Source organism: Aedes albopictus, chromosome 3 (assembly GCF_035046485.1).
Source record: "Aedes albopictus strain Foshan chromosome 3, AalbF5, whole genome shotgun sequence".
NCBI classification, from domain to species: Eukaryota; Metazoa; Arthropoda; class Insecta; order Diptera; family Culicidae; genus Aedes; species Aedes albopictus.
The window spans coordinates 395,254,920-395,275,578 of NC_085138.1; the positions used below are offsets into that span (position 1 = coordinate 395,254,920).

A 20,659-nucleotide genomic window follows, 5' to 3' on the forward strand; every position below is an offset into this window, starting at 1 on the left:
ATTTTCTAGAGAAATCCGTGGAGAAATTTCTGAAGAAACTTTTGATTTTATGAAGGAATCGTCTCAAAGCGTTTTGGAATGTATTCCTGTAGCAATTTTGTGGACATATTTCTCAAGGAATTGCTGTAGGAATACTCAAAAAACGCCCAGATCAGTTTCTGTATAGATCCCCTAAAGAAACTCTTGACATATTTTTAAAGGAATTCCTGTAGGAATTTCAAGGAAACATTTCTGAATAAATTTCTTAAAGAATCATCGGAGAAGTTCTTGGATTATCCTTAAAGGAAATGCTGGGGAAATTTCTGGAAAAATACATGGACAAAATATTGAAGGAACCACTCTGACTCTGCCTGAGCCCCTGGAGGAATTTCTGCAAGATTTCCTAGATGAATATATGTAGAAATGGTGGGAATTTTCAATGGAATACTGAAAGCAATTCCTGACCAAATCTCTGGCGATCTTCCTGAATAAATATCTGTACAAATTTCTGAATGAATTTCTATAAGATTTTTCGAAAAAAAAAACACCGGATGAATTTATGAAAGAAGCTTTGAAAGAATTTTTCAAGTAATCCCTGTTGAAATTTGTGAGGAAAACCCTGGAGAAATATTTAAAGAATTTCAAAACGAATTCCTAGAACAAAAATTCTGAAGTAATCCCTTACGGAGTTTAAAGAGAACTAATAGAAATCTACAATCCTTTAATGCTGGATAAATTTCTGGAGAAATTATTAAGGGAATTTCTGAATGCAACCTTCTGCAAAAATCCAGAGAGCAATTTTGAAAGCAACCCTTAGAAGAGTTCTTGATGAAATCCATGGACAAATGTTTGATGGTATCTCATAAAGAATTCCTAATGAAATCGCCAAGGAAATTCATCAAGGAATCCCTGATAGAATTTTTGAAGAAAACTTTGAGAAGTCTGTGGAAGGTTTTGTAGAGAAATCCGTGGATAAATGGAAGCATTTCTAAAAAATCCGAGGATGATATTCTGAATAAATTTTCGAACGGAATTTTGAAAGAATGTATGGACGACTTTCTGAGGAAACCCAAGAAAGCTTTTCTGGGGGAGTTTTTAGAGAAATATTTGGATGATCCTCAAGAGGTAGTTCTGAAGGAAATTTTAGAATTCTTAGCTGAGGGTGACTGATCCCATTCCCAGTTCTTCCAGGAACTTTTCGTAAGATAAATTTCCATGGTTTCCTAGGGGGCCGTTCATAAACCACGTAAACTTGTAGGGGGGCTGGCCAAAGTCATGCACTTCATTTCATTTCAATTCATTTATTTCATTTTATACATGTAGAGTAAGGCTTACCCGAGCAGAAGGGCATACCTTACAAATACCATGCAAAAAGCAACATGTGGTCTAATATCTTAAATTGATATTGCTGCGTTATTCTAAGAAATGTTATGAGAGCATCACAATAACAGTAGGAGGTATTTGAGCAGAGTTTGGTATTGATGTAGTATTTGTTGGTTTAGCAGTGAAAATAAGCGAAGAACAAGATTTGCTATTAAATCATGAAATCATCAAACAAATGAAACATTTAATAACAAGAAATGTTATCAGTTTGTTATTCAATAACTTTGGAATAACAAATACAGCTCTTGAAATTTTAGGTATTTTTTCGTTATTGAAATAACAAGACTTGTTATTTTCTAGGTGTTATTTATACAAAACTTTGGTATTCTTTTTTGTTATTTTGCCTCTTATGTCTACCTAATGAAAGGCATATCAAGGTAGGGTAGTATTTAAGATAAATACCTTGATATGTTATTCACTTGTTATTTTCTTCTGCTCCGGTAATCCTTATTAAATTCTACAATCTGTTTTTTCATTGTCCAGACCACTTCCAAAAAAAAAAAATCATTACAATACTATCAGAACTAAAGAAAAAGAAAATATCTTCATAGAAACTTCTAAATGTATGTATGCACAAAAGTCTAAGAGGGGTGGAAGATGGTCTGAGATGGCCAAAAATTGGTCTACGTGGTTTATGAACATCTCCTTGGGTATAGAGTATCTTAATGCTTGCCACACGATATAATCATGCAAAATGGTAACTTAAAGAGGAAGCTCTAAGTTTATAACCATGGAAATGCTCATACATAGAACACTAGTCTGAGAAGCTTTGTTCCCAAGTTTGTTCCAGTTGGGACATTACGGCAAGAAGAAGAAGATGTATGAATCAGGAAATCTTTCCAGATTTTTAATCAGGTATTGAGTAAACAGTTCTGCATTGGTAAAGTCAGCTTTTTCTGTTTTCTCATACACGCTTCCAAACAAAAACGAGAAAGATGATGATGAAAGAGGGGCACTGGCCATCTCTTTCATACCGCTATTTCTCGTGTTAGTGAAGAAGAATGAGTGAGAAATAAGAAAAAAAAACTGGTTCTGGAAAGACAGTTTAATATGACTAGTTTAGAAACTATTAAATAAATTGTAATAGTAGTAATACCTCAGAAGTGCTTGAAAAAGACATCCTCGAAATTATTATTAGAGATGATCTTAAAAATGTATGCCCGATATACTTTTGGATTTTTCTCAAAACTATCCTAGAAATTGTAGCAGCAATATGTCCATCAAAGCGATGTTGGTAAGTTATAGCATTACAATCGAATTTCGATTCGAAATTTCTTAATTTTTTTGGTGGATTTCGGATATTTTGAACACCATACTCACGACGTAGGACTCAGTTTTAATATCTAAATTTATTTTACTTTCGTATTGCTTTTTCCACTTGTTTTCATTCAGTGTTTCAATTTTACAACGTTTTTTTGTTTTGTTTTACAATAACTTTATAGAATTACTTACTTCTTTCATGTTTTCTCTTTTTCTCTGTATCTCTCTCACTCCAGTAGCTCTCATTCCCTTCAAGTCTTGTGATCGATAATTTTCTGCCACTATGTCTCTTCTACTTCCTTCCCTTCTCTTCCAAGTCTGTTTCGCTATTCGATAATAACCTTCCTCTATCTCCTCAACACCTCAACCACCGAACGCACTCATTCGAAGTACTCATTATCCCGCTTTGCTACTGTGCTTACTTCGGTTGCCCGAATTGGTTTGCGTGTTAGTCGTTTTTTTTTTTCTGTGTATATGATCTACTTTTACTCGAGTGGATGCTTTCCGTCTTTTACCTTTTTAGGGTTCGGTAACGTTTTTTATTCTCTACTGTTTTTTTTTCGTTTTTTTTTATTAATTTTTTTCTCTCTCTGGGACTAAAACATTGTTCCAAATGTCACATTTTTCCGCTATCAGACTTTGGCTAGAGTGCAATTTTTTATGTTAATTTTGCCACCGCTTTTTTCGTGTTTAGTCGAAACGAAAGGAATAAACCCACTACCACAGAACGAATTCTCGCAAGTGAAACTATGCTCAGCATTTTCGCTCGCTGCTGGTGACCTTCTCTCAGAGCTAGAAAGTTATGTTTGTTGTTTTTTTTTCTCGATTTTCCCATGCAAAAAGTTCCGTCGTGCGGTCGGGCATGTGGGGATGTTTGGCTTTAATTCGCACTGTCTCATTTGAATATAATTTAATTTTCCCCGTCCAGTGTGCAGTCCGATGCTGCCAGTTAAAATTCAAATGAATGCTTTTGATTCTCGGCGAAAAAAAAATGGAATCTGTACGGGGTGCATCACAAAAGCAGGATTTTCAACCGGGTTTTCTCGAGCTTGCTTGTGCTGTTGATGGTGGTGGTTTAGTTCTATTTAGCGCTGTTTTTTTCTTTGTTTGATTTTTCTTTTCTTTTTTTCCAAGTTGGTTGTGAGTTTTTGGTCTTTTCATCTAATATTCCATTGCTCTCTATTGTGCTCGTGGTATTTTAGTATAATGTTCTGTATTTATCTCTCTTCTCCTATTTTTTGGTACGAGTAGTGGTGTGTATTTCCTCTATTTAATTCTTCAGATTTTTTGTCCTATGCCTTGGTAGTTTGCTTTATTTATTTTATGCTTATGTCTTTGCTAAAAAGGCGCGAAACACTTCGTGGAGCCTTTTTATCGGTTTGGATGGAAGGAATTTTCATCTGTTATGCTCTAGCTATGTGTTTTTTTTTACTCATGAGACACTGAAAGAGGTAGGAATCTTCAGAGGATAGTGCGAAATAGACCCGAGTTGAATGTTTGTCCTAAAAAAGAACAGAATCTGATTTTCATCTCTACTGAAAAAAAAATCTATTTTCAAGCATCGTTTTAAAAACCTACAGACATGAAATCTCACTAGTTATTTACACCCATCTGATAATCTTCCAACGTTCTCTTCAACTCGGGTTGCCTCTCGACGGGAAACGAAAGTTTGCTCTACGATTTCTGATGGTCTATCACGCTTCGAGTCTGTTATCATAGCTGCTGACGGAATTAGAGTGTTTGCCTAGCAATTCGAGCATGAGTACCGGATGAGTTTCAAAAGAAGTGATTCTCGGCATTTCGGTTTAAACGGTGAGTGGATAGTTGTTCTTTTTGATAGGGAAATTCCGTGGCGGTGGAGAAGTAGAGCGTGAGCATGAAATCATGAAGGGGGTTCGTTTTGAAACCGCAAAAACAGTTGATAGCCAGATTTGAAACAAAGTTTTTCTCTTCTAAAAACACGACACGATTGGTTTCGCTTGTTCTACTCGCTAATGTATTACACATGTTTTTCGCCCAGATGGGTCTTAGGTAACAAAAGTACGTGACACGTGGGTGTTTATATGTTTGATGGATTTCTCCAAACCCCTTTCCTACAGCATAGTTCCCTATAAACGTATTTACATCCACTTACAACTCTAAGTCATTTGTTTAGTTTTCATTTACGATATCACATTTGCATATATTTCTCTGGTTTTTTCCATTCTATTTTTGTCTCGTTCAACCTTCATTTTTCTCAGTTTTACAACGTTGCGTGCAGTTCGGGTAAATGCGATCCTACTGGTTTCGTATTTTAGCGTTCGGTAAAAAATATATAGGTAAAATAAAGTTTTATAGATCTGTTTTTCTCGCTTTCCACTAGCTTCGTTTGCCATTCACCATTTCAACCTAGCAACGGGCTATCAATTTTCTTGGGGTGCATATGCTTTATTTAATGACCTCTCTGGCGCAGTCCCATAATAGCAGGGGGGTTGTAAGCTAAAATGTGTGCTTTCTTATACGTTCGCTGTTCGATGAATGGAGTCCTCAGTTCGGAGGCCACGGAAGAGATGATGTTCAAGTAACAGCCGTATGGAAGTAAGGATATCGTTGTTACTAAAATAATCCCGAATTTCTTATGAAGTTTTGACGGAGACCTATGTTAATAAAATGCGCAACTTGTAGCTATCTATTCCAAGATACCAACTAAATGTGCTCGGAAAAACAAAACTGCATGACGCTCCATTTATATTCCGAAAGAATCATTAAACTCTGAATCCTTGAAGTATTTCTGAGATAATTCCTGGTGGAATTAATAAATTTAGGAAAACCTTGGAACCAGTAAATAATTTTAAAAAAATCTCTTAAAGTAATCATTATTCGTAGTTCCCGAAAGAAAAAAACCCAGAAAATCTCAAAAGAATCTCTGGAGTAATATCTATCTGGAGGTGTTCTTGGATCAATTCATGGAAAAAAAAATCAAGAAGAAATTATGACCGAAGCTGCTGAAAGCATATCACAACAAAGTTCTGGAATAATGAGAAAATATTGAAAAAAATCGAAAAAGAACTAAAAAAAAACTTTCTTCTCGTAATTTTTTTTGGGGGAATCCGAATCGAAACTTATGCAAAAATTCCGGAAGAACCTGGAGACAATAATGAAGGAATTTCTCAAACAATTCAAGAAGAATTTTCAAATAAATAACTGGTACATAAGGAAATTTATGGAAAACAAAAACAAAACCCTAATGAATCCACCTAGTGGTGATGGTGGCTTTCTAGTGCCTTAGAAAAAACATTTCGACATACCTCAAATGACATGTTGATAAATATTGCACCTTCAGATATTTAACAATAATACATTTCATGGCACCAATATCATATCATTTATCTGACTCTTGATGTTTGAGCCTAACCTCTTAGAAAACCGCAATCTTGAATTTTGAGCAGCCATTTTGAATTGAGGTCCGCCATCTTGGAAATTCTGGTTGCCATTTTTGGCTCCACACTACTTCCCCATACCAGATAGCCTAAGTTTATATTAAACAGCCACCAAATTGAATTTGGCCATAACTCCGGAACGCCTTGACCGATCCGGACTATTTTAATAGTCCGTTGACAATCCGAAAAATCAGCCAATAGAAAGTGCCTTAAAAGTGAGCGACCTTTTTTCTGCACAGACATACATACACACACACATACATTCACACAGACGTCGTCACAATTCGTCGAACTGAGTTGATTGGTATATGTGACTTGACCAACTTTAAAAAAAAAAATCTTTTCTGGAGTGATCATATGGTCGGCGTTAAGTCAGAGGGGACCAAGTAACAAAATTGCCGAAAATTAGATTTTAAGGGCATTTGATTAGGAATTACTTAAGCTACTTGGATCATTCACCCAATTTTCTTAATGTTACAATTAACGAGAGTTATAGCACAATTTTCTTTTGATTGAACTGCAAAAACCGATAATAGTGTGCAGTCAGAGTGGACCATTTGCTTGATGTCAAGAGAATTGAAAAAATATGTATTGGTTAAAATCCAATAAATAAAATAGTTTATCATCAAAATGTGATACGTTTCCAAATCGTATGACTCCCTAAAGCATTTTCTAATGATTATTGATCAAGAAAGCACGTGATATGGTCAATGTCGTATTTTACAGATCATCGTGTTGAAGCATATTGTGGCATTTCGCGTGCAGACAGAGTGGACCATGTGTCTCTAAGAAAAATAGTTGAAATTACCTATTCTTCGTAATCCTTTGTAAATCAATATATGTTTGTTAAGTAGCTGTTGGGCATCATATTGAAATGTACCAATACCCGTTTCATGAAGAAATTTATTTTATTGATTATTTATGAATTGTGTACTTGGTTCACTCTGTCTGAACGAATTTTTGAAAAATGTCAGTCCTTTGAATAAATTATTATGAACTCTGTAACAACAATATTTCAAAAACGTACCGAACTGTAGAAATGCATTCAAAAGTTGTTAGCTATTAAATGTTCAAGTTAGGAATTCTTAAATAGCTCATTAATTGACTACCCTTCATGTGATATTAAACTGTTGTACTTGGTCCACTCTGACTGAACATAAAAATTGAAAATGGTAATCAACAGTGTAATAACAGAAATATCAAATTCCAAACTTCCTGCTCACATTATACACCACTTCTATTAACTGTTGTCCTACTTGTGCATTATTTTCTCATCAAATATGTAAAAACTTGAGTGTGAACTGTAGTTGGTTGAAGATTTTCCAAAAAACCGTTCAGTCAGATTGGACTAAGTACAATCAACTACTTAGCAATTTCTCGGTTTCAAGCTTTATTTTACGTTTTTTCGCGATCAATACAGAGCGATACTATGATGAATAGTTATTAACATTTATGGAAAAAATTCAAGAACATTTGTTGACAAACTCAAAACTTATAGAGTTGCAAACTTTAAAGTTGTTTTTTTTTAAATTAAGTAAAAGACACATGGTCCTCTCTGACTTAACGCCGACCAATATAGCCTTTCAGTACATTTTGGTGTACGAGAAAAGCAAAAATATGAAAATCTCCTACATGGAAATCGTGTTTTGGGGTGAAATTTCCAGAGGCGACCCACAGGCAGCCCACAGCTATTATTTGAGAGAGTCGCAGTAGGAATCTGGAATAACGTTTTCCAAATTTTTGATGAAATTCCTTTAGAAATCCCAGACATATTTTTTAGAAATTCTATGGAATTCCAGAAAATATTGCTGGAGGCATTCCCTAGCAAACTTCTGGAGCAATATCTGACTCACTTGAGACGGTAATTCCAACATAATTTCTGTAGAAGCTACGGAAAGAACTCCAATACAAACTTCAGACATATTTTGGTATGGATTACTCAGATCTTACAAGAAGTAGGAATTTCAGTATTCACGTACTCACTTTTGGAAGCGTTTTCAGATTCACTTATGGAAGAATTTCCGAAGATATTTCTGGGAAAATAATTGAAGCAACTTCTGAGTGAGTATCTTTATGAAACACTCCTAGAAGGAAATTGCACGATAACTTTTTGAAAAATTTCATGAGTATTCTCTTGTTGGCTAACCAGAAGAAAATTCCGGAAGAACACCACCTCAAAAACTTCTGGATTTTCAGCGAAAATTTCCAATCTGACTTCTGGGGGAACTTCCGAAGGCGCATCGGCTGAAATTCCTGTAGGAGATCCTGGTGGATTTTTTTTTATCAAAACACCTGAAAAAAAGCGGAAGGAACTCATCAAGTAATGACCGAATAAACTGCACCAGAATTTTCTGAATTTTTGGAAAAACTATCCAAGGAACTCCTGAAACAACTCCCGAAGGAACTTTTGTAAAAACTACCGCGGGAATTTCTGGATGATTAATTTAATGTTTCCTGGAATAATTTCTAAAAGAATTCCTGTAGAAAATTCCGTTGGAAATTCTGGAAAATTTTGAGCAGAAACTGCTTCTGAAATCTTTGAGAAATTTCCGAGGGACTGAGGATATTCCTGGGGCCCATGGAGCAATTTCTGAAAGAACTTCAAGATCATTTTCATAGAAACTCCTGAAGAAAATTCCGCTAGAGCTTCACGAGAACTATTTTAAACAACACCTGGAGAATTTCAAAAGGAATTCTCTGTGGAAATCCATAAAGCGTTTTTAAAGGAAATCGAAAAAACTGAATGATTATCTGAATGTTAAAATTCCAGGATGATTTCTCTAGGAGGAAGTGCCGAAAAAAGAACTTTAGGTATTCTCGTAGACATTTTGGAATGAACTTTCGAAAAAGCTTCTGGATAAATTCACAAATTCCAAGAAATCTCTTCGAAGAGTGTTCAAATTTACTACTGCAGAATTTGAAAAAAATTCCTGAAAAGTTTCTAACGGAATTTCAGAACTATTTGCTGGAGCGTTATTATGGAAGAATTTCCGAAGAAACTTCGAAAAAAAAAACCGTTGGAGATCCTGCAGGAACTGTCGAAGCAAGTTTAAAAAAAATCAAATGGAATCAAGAAGGTATTGACGAAAAAACTGTTGGAGGGACTCTTGTTGGAATTCCCGGTAGAACTGCCGAAAAAAGTTTTCAAAAAGTTTTCAAAAAAACCATTCTTTCGAAAATTTTGAAGAGACATCTTTGAAGCAAAGAAAATCGTGCAGGATGTTTTAACAAACTCCCAGAGAAACTTAAAAAAATACCTGGGAAAAATCCATTAGATCTTTCTGGAACATGTCCAGAAAAAAAAATGCTAAAGAATTTCTATCGAATTGCCTCCTGGAGCAATAACTGAAGGAACTTTTGCAGAAATTCCCCAAAAAACTTCCGAAGTAATTCCTGTAGAAAGCGTTGTTGACACCTTTGGAGAAGTTTGTGCAGAGTTTCCCAAATGATATCCTGGCGAAATTATCGAAAGAACTCTTGAAGTAGGCTACGAAGTATCTTCGGCGGAAGCTCCTATAAGAACTTCCGAATAAACATCCAGAAAAATTTGGTATTTTTCGATTTTCAGTCACAGAAAGGCGTTGATTTTCATGTTCATGTGATCACAAGGCGGAATGTTGCTTTTAGTATTGCACCAAACTTGCTTCACTGGACCCTAGCACTTCGATTGAAATGGTGGGTGCCAACACTCCCACCATTTCAATCGAAACATGATTCCTGAAAGAACGCCGAATGGGTTGATGGAGGACTTTTTTTATGAAACTCTTGTCGAAGAAATGTTGAAACTTAAGATGGATTTTGTTAAGGAGTTCTCTAGGTAACTGTAGGAGAAATAGCCGTAGAAACTCCTGTTAGAATAACTAAAACATTTCTTGATGGAATTTATAATCGAATTCCTGAAATCAATTTGGCAGAAACTCCTAGAGAAAGTTCAAAAGATGTTTCTGGAGCAAGGATGGGAACACTCAATTGCAAATAGTTTCACTCACTTGCTGTTTTCTCGGCTCAGAAGCGTGCTATCAAGAGACGGTGTACGGACGACTTTTGCCTCATGGTTTTGTCTAAAAGTTTGCCGAACAGAGTAAGGGTCGCACACGCATACCGAAGTCGTGAGGGAGCAAATGTAAATTATACTCACCTCGTGGAGAGTCGCTTGCACAGCTCTGTCACGACTTTGATATGCGTGTGTGACCTTTACTCTATTTGGCAAACTTTTAGACAATACCACAAGGCAAAAGTCGTCCATACATCTGTTCTAGATTGCATGCTTCTGAGCTGAGAAAATAGCAAGGAATCTCAGTAAAAAAGTCCTGTACAAGTCAAAAAAAAAATATGGAGAAATTATCAATGAAATTCCTTAACAAATTTTCAATGGAACTCGTTGTGATATCGAAAGATTTTCTACTTTTGTTCTCAAGATATCTTCAGTATGATATATAAAGAGCCCATATGAAGACATTGGAAGCATTTACATAATGTTCATAAACGTTCGAAATTTCATTCGTTTCGGTTCACTGGTTTCGGAGATATGACAGGTAATTTTTTTTTAAATTTATTCTAAAAATCGAATGTTAACACCCATATTCTCCAAAACCATAGGAACTCCTAGTTCGCACTAGAATTGTTGACAGCATATTCTGAATAACTATTATTTTAGAACCATTAAATTAATAATGAATTTGGTCAGAGATTCTGAAAACATATTCTGAAAATTGGGTATCACCATAAAAAATTAAAAAACCCAGATTAATCCACTTAGTGGTGGTAGCGCCTTTCTCGTCGAATATGTATTCATGATCTTTCCGTCGACGTTTGCCGATCCTGAGAATACTTATACGCTTAATACGATTCATGTAAAATTCGACCACATGAAAAAAAATGCAGAAAAGGGAAATTTTCCATTCAATATTAAATTGCAATGAGAAGAACGAGGGCTCAACCAGCCGCACCCAAATTGTGCACAGTAATTTTAGACGCAAAAGGAGATTGGAAAAACTTTATTCAGTGTTGATGCGACAAATTATAATTTTCCCATAATAAGTTGATCTATCCTACTTTATATTAACACCGCATAGAGGTCCAGTTTTGGGAAAAGCTGACAGAAACTCAATATTTGAACATGTATCTAATGATCTTGTTACAATTATTTATTATTTTTTCTCATTGCAAAAAATGTTGTATATCGGCACCAACATTTCAAAAGGGCGTAACTGCTTTTGCAACCAATGCCTTCTCACAGAGATGTGGGTGAAATACGATTCATCTCACGCAATTCACATCCAATAATCGAAAGATGAAATCCTCCTCTTTCGATTAATGGATGTGAATTGTGTGAGATGAATGAAGTACGACCCACAGCTCTGTGAGAAGGCATTGGTTGCAAAACCAATTACGCCCTTTTGAAATGTTGGTGCTGATAAGCATCTCGTTGCAAAACTCGATTTTTACAGCACTCGTCATATTTATCCAGCTCGGCAAGCCTCGTTGGATAAATGTACGACTCGTGCTGTAAAAATCATCATTTTGCAACTCGTTGCATAAATAACTATTAAATAATTTGAAAATATTGATTTTGTATCTTGTTACGATACTGAGTAGTTGCTGATGGAAAAATATTGCATTTTTGATAATGAACATAAACGAGTACGAAGAGCTGCCAAAACATTAGCACCATGGTGATTTGTATATAGTCAAATTGTATGAACAACAGTTATTTTGTTCGGACTTCGTTCGAAGAAATCGAAAAACAATGAAAGTCAAACAAAATAGTTCAATGTGAGAAAATATCGCTTGCAAATCAGAACTATTGAATATATAGATGCTTGCGCACAACCTATTAGTGTCTAGTCACGTTAAAGTAACATCAAGTGTAAACGATCAATGACCCATTTCAAAACATCCGCTATACCTTAGATATAACTCCAACAAGCATTCTCAAAACACGAAAGTAATATTTCCTTATCGTCTACCTAGAAACGATGTTGAACAGTACGCTTAGCCATGATATTTACATCTCGTTCTCTTAATGGAAAATCAACAAAATATGACTTTTTCTACAGCGAATGGTCAACGCAAGTTAAATTTACTAAATACCATTCACTTTTTGATAATCACTTTAATAAATGTTAGTATTTTGAGCGAATGTCACCTCGACTGGCGGTACCCAGACACGATTTGATTTATCGCTCACATTAGTTTTGTTCACTTTCATAATTCCACTATTTGATGTGCCGCATGGGTTTGGTTCAATTTTACGTTTGACCACTTCCGGTGGACACCTGGGACCGATTCCATGACACTACTGGTTGTCTCAGATATTGTCTATCGCTATTTTCTTGTCAACTGGCTACCTAAAAGCCACGAATTGATGTGTTGCATGGGGAGCATTGGAATTTTGGACCCCTTCGTACGGGTTTTTCCTATACTTAATACATTGCTTGTCACACTTTAAAAACCCCCTCCCCCTACCCCCTAGGATTTTGACGTACTTAATATGGATGGCCCCATGCATGATTTTGGTTCACTTCTATATTTTACCTTTTCCGGCGGGGCACTTGTTACCTGTTCTTCAACGCTACCGGTTCTCCCTAATATGTGTCCGATACTTTTTGCTGACAAACTGTTAATTATGTTATTGAAAAAACCGCGAGTTGGTGTGTCGCATGCATAGGTGCAAAGGTTCGGGTCACTTTTATATTTGACCATTTAAGACGAGACACCCAAAATCGGTTCCCGGGCAGGACCTGTTGTCCCAAATTCGGTCTGAGACAATGTTCTTGCTAACCGTTCATCAGGTTACCGAAAATGATGCCGTTTGATGTGTCGCATGCATGAGTTTGATTCACTCTTATACTTGGCCACTTCCGGTGGGACAGCCGGAACCGGTTCCGGAACATTACCGGTTCAGCTATGGTCAAATACTAGTTTCTTGCTAACTTTTCATTATGTTATCAAAAAAGCCGCACTCTGATGTGTTGTATGCATGGGTTTGGCTCACTTTTATATTTGGCCACTTCCGTCAGGACATCCGGAAACGGTTCCAGAACACTACCGGTTTGGGTATGGTCTAAAACTGTTTTCCTGCTAACCGTTCATCAGGTTAACGCAAATGCCACTGATTGATATGTCGCATGTATGAGTTTGATTCACTATAATATTTGGCCACTTCCGGCAGGACATCCGGAACTGGTTCCGGAACACTACCGGTTCAGGTATTGTCTGATACTATTTTCCTGCTAATCGTACATCAGGTTACCGAAAATGCCGCTGTTTGATGTGTCGCATGAATGGGTTGTGTTCACTTTTATATTTGACCACTTCCGGCGGGACTTCCGGAACCGGTTCCGGTACACTACTGGTTCAGATATGGTTTTAGACTATTTTTCTGCTTACCGTTTATCAGATAATCGAAAATGCCGTGGTTTGATGGGTCGCATGCATGGGTTTGTTGCATTTTCGTGTCTGGCCCCTTCCAGGGGTACCGGTCCGGAACACCCAAAGGGCCATAACTCCGGAACGGCTGGACCGATCCGAACCATTTTCAATAGGAAACAATAGAACCAGATTACGCGTCGAATGAACCGTCGGTCATTAAAATCGGTTGAGGTTTACTGCCAAAAAGTGATGTGAGTTTTTTGTCCACACACATACACACATACACACACACACACACATACACACATACATACACACAGACATCACATCAATTCGTCGAGCAGAGTCGATTGGTATATATAACTTGACCCTCCGGGCCTTCTATCAAAAAGTCATTTTTGGAGTGAACATATAGCCTTTCCAGTACACTTAGTGTACGAGAAAGGCAAAAAGGATATCGGTAAATTCCCAATTGCCACCAGAAATTTGAAAAAAAAGGTTTTCTGAAAATCGGTTATTGTCACAAAGATTTAAAATTTGAATTTCCAGTTGGAACCAGAAATGTTAAAAGTTTGTTATTCAAAAAGAATAACAATTGATTCATGAGTATGTGAGAAAGTGTTTGGTATGTGCAATGTTAAAAAGACTCAAATTTCAAAGCTGAGATCTCAACCAATCAAAATAAAAGTGCTATTTCAAATTTGATAATGATGACATGCCTAAATTATCGATCGAAGCTTTTATATCATTGCAACGGTTCCAGGTCATTTGGAAAAATTCCGTTCGGCCGGACACCGTTTGGCCGAATGCCATTTGCCCGAAAGGGTCATTTGGCCGAATGCCGTTTGGCCAAAAAATGCATGATGTACTTAAGTGATCATATCACTGTTCCCAGCCTTAGTATAACTTGAAAGAGCAGCCTATGAGTCAAAGAAGAAAAAATCTGTGATAAAATATAGGCAGTTTCAACGCTAACTAATCTCTGAATGTTAAAACTAGAAAGAATAGCCTAATGATGAAAAGAAGGAAATATTTCTGATGATCACATTGGCAGTTGGAATGTCAAAAACTTCTTCTGAATTCTTTTGATCACATTTCGGCCAAACGGCATTCGACCAAATGACGTTCGGCCAAATGACGTTCGGCCAAATGACGTTCGGCCAATGGGACTCATATGCAGTGTTGTAAATTGTGGTGACCATCACGAAATAATCTGCAAGATATGATTCCTGATGTCACCTTTCCCATGTGGTACGAACCAGCTTGTTTATCACGACTTAAATGACACCCTTTTTGTGGATTTCACCCTTACCCTCATTGCAGCGTTGGTAGTTGCTGAAAGTGTTTCAAGTGAATTGTGAGAGAGTGCAAGTCGGGCAAATTGGGCGAGAGTTTACCGATGACAGGTCGGACTGCGTGATATGCTTTGTGCGTACTTGTACTAATTCATACTCATCGTTTTGCATGCCGTTATGCGTGCCTCACTTCCCGCAGTATGGGGTGCAGGTTACAGTCATGACAATATTCTGCATATCAGTAGTGATGGTCATCAAACGAGGATGATGAGTGACATGTGTGACATTCAGGCTTTTCTGGTGTTAGCGACTGTGGTGCGAGCAAATCAGAGTACGCAATGATAGGCTGACTATACAAGTCTGCTTTTTATCTGATAGTTCGAGGAACACTGCTAATAGCTAGGGCACTAGCTGGCTTTGTATAGTGTGCCCAATAAACCCATTTGATTTAGCAGGGAAACAGTTTGTAACACCAAACATGTTACAAAACGTTTCCCACCAAGATCAAATGGGTCTGTTGGGAACATTTAACCTTTCAGGACGCGCGCCGTTGTGAAAAGTACAACCTTACCAAAAAACCTCACTCGTCGTATACAGCGCAAGCGCGGTGCAGTTTTAGGCTAAATTTGGCGCGCGTCCTGAAAGGTTAACAAATTCAGCAAGTGTCCTATAAGGGAAATCGCAGCACGCACATGCACCTCCGCTTTGCAGACATTATTGATCTCATCAATATCGATCGTAAGGTAGAGGAGGATCCAATGTTTTTTTAAGAGGAAGACAACAGGCTTGACCAAAAGCGTCGACTTATGACGTAGGAAGTTGGGGGCATGTGCGAGGTCTCTCAAAATCACTGAAATTGGGATAAAATCGACGCACATGTTCACGTGAAAATCAGTGCATTGAGCTGAAAAAGTTACATTTTGTCCAAATCCAAAGCGCTGATTCTTCCAGTGACCCTTAGTGGGCACGAGGCGTGGATATTAAAAGCTGAAAAGTTTTTTGAGAATAATGTGTGACACAAACGTATGACAGGAGTTATATCAAACGAAGCAAATGTGATGAATATTGATAGAAGTTAAATACTTCATGAATGCACTAGCTGTTCGCGGGCGAAAAAGTCTGAGAACCCTAAACGTTCAGGGATGCTGGAAACCTAATCAACTTTATTTATAGTCAATTGAGGTCGTTTAAAATGCCACTTCTAAGGCTCGATGAAACATCACACTTTTAGGTGGATTGATACTTTTAAGAATCTCAAACTCATAGCCATCATATCATATATTATTAATAAGTGGCATGAACCTTGACCTGAATTTTTTAAACTTGCTTTGTTGTCAAAGCGCAACAAATTCGGTTCCCTTGACCCATTTTCACCCCCTCGAATGAGAATGCGTCAATTTTCATACACTTGTAATATTAAGAAAAACTGACGAACTCCGATAATTTGTTCATCATTTGAGCATGCATTACCAAAGAACACGTTCCAGTGATCAAAAGACTTCTTCACGCAAAGAATCAAAAGTTATTGAACAATGATTACACAAGTTTACAAAATAAAACGAAAATCGTGAACTTCTGTCAACGACCAAAATTTTTGAAGCACAATTTAGTGCTGATTTCGAAACCGACCTTCGAAAAATTTGAAGTAGAACAGTTTTTGAGTTTTAGCTCAATATCGAGTTTTGCAACTTTTCAAAATATGTAATTTACTAAAATTCAAATATATTGCGTTTTGTTCAACCAATTTTAAATCTTTTTCCATAAATTAAAAGCTGAATACAATACCAGTCGATCATCTGAATACAGGTTTTGCGTCAGATTGATGAAATTCATGATATTGGCGAGTTTTCGGGACGATCTTCTTAAATTTTAGCAAAATTCTCAAAAATTTTTGAAGAAATGTATTTTTTTCAATAAGAAAAAAAAACAATAAAAATTCTTTCTCGATGTTTATTTGACATATCATATGTAGGCGAGTTACAGTAAAAATTTCAGATCAATCGGAGCATTGATTACGGAGAATGAGATGTTTGAAGTAAGCGACTTTGCCTAAAAATAGAACAAAAATCGATTTCAAATCATCAACCTTGTACGGAAAGTCGAAAAAATTTCCGCTCTACTGTAATTTTTTTCTTTCGCGTTTTCGAACTCAGGGCATGATTCTACACCAAAAACGATCATCAGCTTACCGAGTTCAAAAATGCTGTAAACTAGTGTTATGGAAGTTAACATTTTTGATCCATTCTCACCCCAACTATGGTACACTGAAAGCTCCATTTGGGTAGAATCCATTTAGGTAAAATCTTTTTAGGTCCCTCCATTTAGGTAACATTACCTAAATAGAATTGTATTGTGTTCAGAACAGCTGGAGTACTTAAGATTAGGTATAAGGTTGGTTTACGGGAAAGAAGTAGTGAGTGGTGATACGGGGAAAATGGGGGGGGGGGAATGGGGGGTGGTGGTTCCGTGTTGAGAGATGCCCCCAACACCTCCCGCAGTGTTGCGAAGTGTCAGTATCAACCGACATTTCCAGCTGAAAGATAGGCAACTGTGGACTTCATTGTTTAAAGCTTTTACCAACCATCATTGATGACGTCAAATCCGACATAAACCTATCATCCACCTGTTTTTATTTTGACCACTAAACCCAAAATAGAACTAACAGTTGTTCGATGTTGGTCCAACAGTGGCCCAACATACGATAAAAATTGACCCGACTTTTACCCGACATTCGATCTTTTTTAAGTCTGACAGAAATTTGCAATGTTTTTCGTGTTTCATGTCCCCTCCTCTAAATATCCGCATGACCTCCTTTAAATCTCTGGTTATGGAATGTTATCCAGAGTTTGCCCACGCTTTCCAATTATTTTGATCAGATTTCGGCCAAACGGCACTCGGCCTAGTGACCCTTTTGGCCAAACGACATTCGGTCAAACGGCATACGGCCAAATGGCGGGGCACCTAAATCTCCTACTTACATTCCCTTTTTAAACTTCTTTGCAACCTTGTACTCCATTTAGGTAATATACTGAATCTATTTAGGCAATGAATCCATTTAGGTAAAAATTCTATTTAGGCAGTCCCGACTCGTTACCTGAATGGAGGTTTGGGTGTACTGTATATAGATACCATGTTATTCGAGTTCTAGAACACCACCTCTACCGATGAAATGGCTCCCCTGAGTGCAGTAAGTGGCACAAGTATGAACAACCATCCGAAATTGGAAAGAAAAAGAACATTTCTAATGTAAACCCCCTAATTGGACTGTGTTTTCATTGACCCGTCCTCCCGCTCGTTGGGGATCCTCTTTTCGGCATGCTGGTCGAATTCCCATGTGATATGTTACCCCTATCTGTGTTTTCGGATCGTTCATTTCTTTCAAACCAGTAAGTATAGCACCGAGCTCATACCCGTTTTCTTTCCCCACATTCCACCTTCTCTCGTAAAAACTCATTTTGGCTGGCAATGCAAAGTTTCGGCCAAATTATGAGGGCAACATTTTCCACAGTAAAACAAGAAGGACCAGAATATAAAAAGTGCTGACGCGGTCGTCGTGTAGCAGCGACCAATCGTAGCCCACATCGATTCCTTACTTCCATAAAACTTTTCTCATTTTCTTCATAAATTCAAGATTCGCGTTTTCCGCCGCTCGCACACACATGTTCCGGGTATAAGTAATGTTCTCTGATTTTGCTGTTCGTTTCCAGTTGTTTTCGGGTTCTTCTCCGGTATATTTTTTTGTCCGTAATAGGTTATGATTGTCTCTCGCTTTTTTCTTGTTTTTGTGTTAGCTAGAAAACATATTTGCTTTCGTGATGTACGGTCTTCTGCTTTTTTTTTTCTTTCGGGGGAAAAGAGATGGTAACTTTTCAAATGTAGTACTGTCTCTCGAAATTATTGCCTCCTTGCTGAAGAACTCCAATTTTCCAACCGTTCTCAATCCAACTCTCATACATAGTCTTATCATACAAAAATATTCGTCGTTTAACAAAGCAGCTACGGAGGAAACCTATGGCGTATTCAACTTTGGACGCCGTTATCAGAGATAGAACTAACAGTTTGCAGAAAAAAACAGTTCGACAAAAAAAAAAACAGGAAAACTTTCCGTTCGTGTATGCTTATCGACAAAGATGCTTCAACAAAATCAAGTCCTCTGCTTTTGCCTGTCTCTGAATACTACTGACTAGAAGTACGGAACAGTTTCGCTTTTTATGCCATCTCTTAATTTAACGAGTTTTAGTTTTCTTGCTCTCGACACTTAAAAATTACTTTCGCTACTTTTTTCGTGTTTGCTGTTGCCCTTCCTCTGCGCTAAAGTTACTCGCCCGGGAATGGGCTCGGCTGCTGGTACAAAACACTATATTTACAAACAGCTTCTTCTCAGGTTACGGTTGACAATTACTGCTATTTACAAAACACTTCTGCACGTCCACGGTCCGGCTCCCGACTTAACTTTCGTCGTTTTATAAAAGTATCTTCATTAAAGTTTCGCTAGACTGAAAAAGCCCGCCCCGGCACCGCCGGGACCTTGGCTAATTCGGGACCCTCTTACCTTCCTCTTCGGTTGTAAGAGAGAGTGAACTTCGAAAAATTATGGACTCTTCCTTTCAACAGGAAACAGAAAACAATCAGAAACAAGGAAGTTTCGAAGACAATTTCTCCATTTTTAAAATAAGTTTTCGTTCCTTTCCACTTTTCTGTGATCAATTTACATGGTTCACGACCTTTTTCGTTTGCATCGCAGTCCCTCCTCACCCCTCAGTACGCATCTTCATTGGAGATCCTGTGCAATTTGTTGCCTACTTATCGTTAAACGGTTCTAACCTCTTCCCACGCGGTCAATCCCTTCCGGACAGCCCATCGAAAAAAAAACCTTGCATTTTCCTCCACCTTACGCCGCCGCTATCCGGAACGAGTTCAGAAAGATAATGAACAGCAAGTACGCCACCATCATCTGCGACCGGAGCAGCAGAGCACCCGTCAGCTTGGATCCACCGCTCAAACCCATCAGTTCGGTAACGGAGCTGCGGGAAACTTTACTCCGAGCGGCACCCTCTATCACGTTGTTCCCATCCTGATCGATGGAATTTTCGTCGTCGTCGTCATCCGTCAACTCGATGTCATCCGCTGCCGGTGGATAGTGTCGACCCGCCTTGTTGCTGTCTGCTGCTTTGGATTCCGCTTCCGTAAGGTAGCGGTTCCGGTTCTGGAACGATACGTTGCCAAGACTGGGATTGGTGCCGCTCAGCGGGCTGCGAAGGAAGCTGCAGGACCGTGGTACTTTGTAGGATTTGGTGATGTTTGGCGGGTAGCCTTCCAGGCTTTCGGTGCCCTGGGGATGAGAAAAGGATGGCTGCGTTATATGCGGGAAGATTAATAGAAGTTGTAAACGAAAATAAACAAAATATTCAACATAACGAAGTAATATGTAAGCATACATCATATACAATCCTTTTGCACGAAGAATTATGCTCGGTATGAAAATATGCTTATGTTGCATAAAGGGGCCATTAGACTGTTTGTCATAATGACAAATATTTGCCATGGTAGTCCGACATTCATCCGAGGTTGCCATGATTTACGTTGTGTTGATCATTTGTTGGGCTTGTTTGGCCAAATATTTGTCATGTCTAATGGGACCTTAAGCAGGCCCAAAATACCGGATTACCCAAGGGGAACCGGAAAATCCGCATTTATCCGTTCCTAACCGTCGCTCAACGCTGCTACCTGAGCAGCAGTTAGACGCGGTTAACGACGGTTGGCAACGGATAAATGCGGCGTTTTTTGGTTAACAAAGGAAGTGTCATTGCCCTTGGGATTACCTAAAAAAGACTGAAACACGTAATACTGAAATTACAGAAAGATCTCTATGTAAAGCACAAACACTAAATTCATGGTAGTTAAAAGGTGAAGAAGAAACAGCTTGTCAAACTCCAGGTAGAATTCCTT

General features: G+C 37.8%; 1 protein-coding gene across 1 annotated transcript in view; it reads right to left on the reverse strand.

Moving 5' to 3' along the window:
- Nucleotides 1–2,692: 2,692 nt before the first annotated feature.
- The window catches only part of LOC109410572 (MOXD1 homolog 2-like), a 128,878-nt gene continuing 110,911 nt past the window's right edge, over nucleotides 2,693–20,659 (reverse strand). Inside the window, exon 7 of the mRNA XM_062858227.1 lies at nucleotides 2,693–20,042. Coding sequence (XP_062714211.1) covers nucleotides 19,602–20,042 — 441 coding nt within the window. The 3' untranslated portion in view covers nucleotides 2,693–19,601. The remainder of the gene's footprint in view (nucleotides 20,043–20,659) is intronic.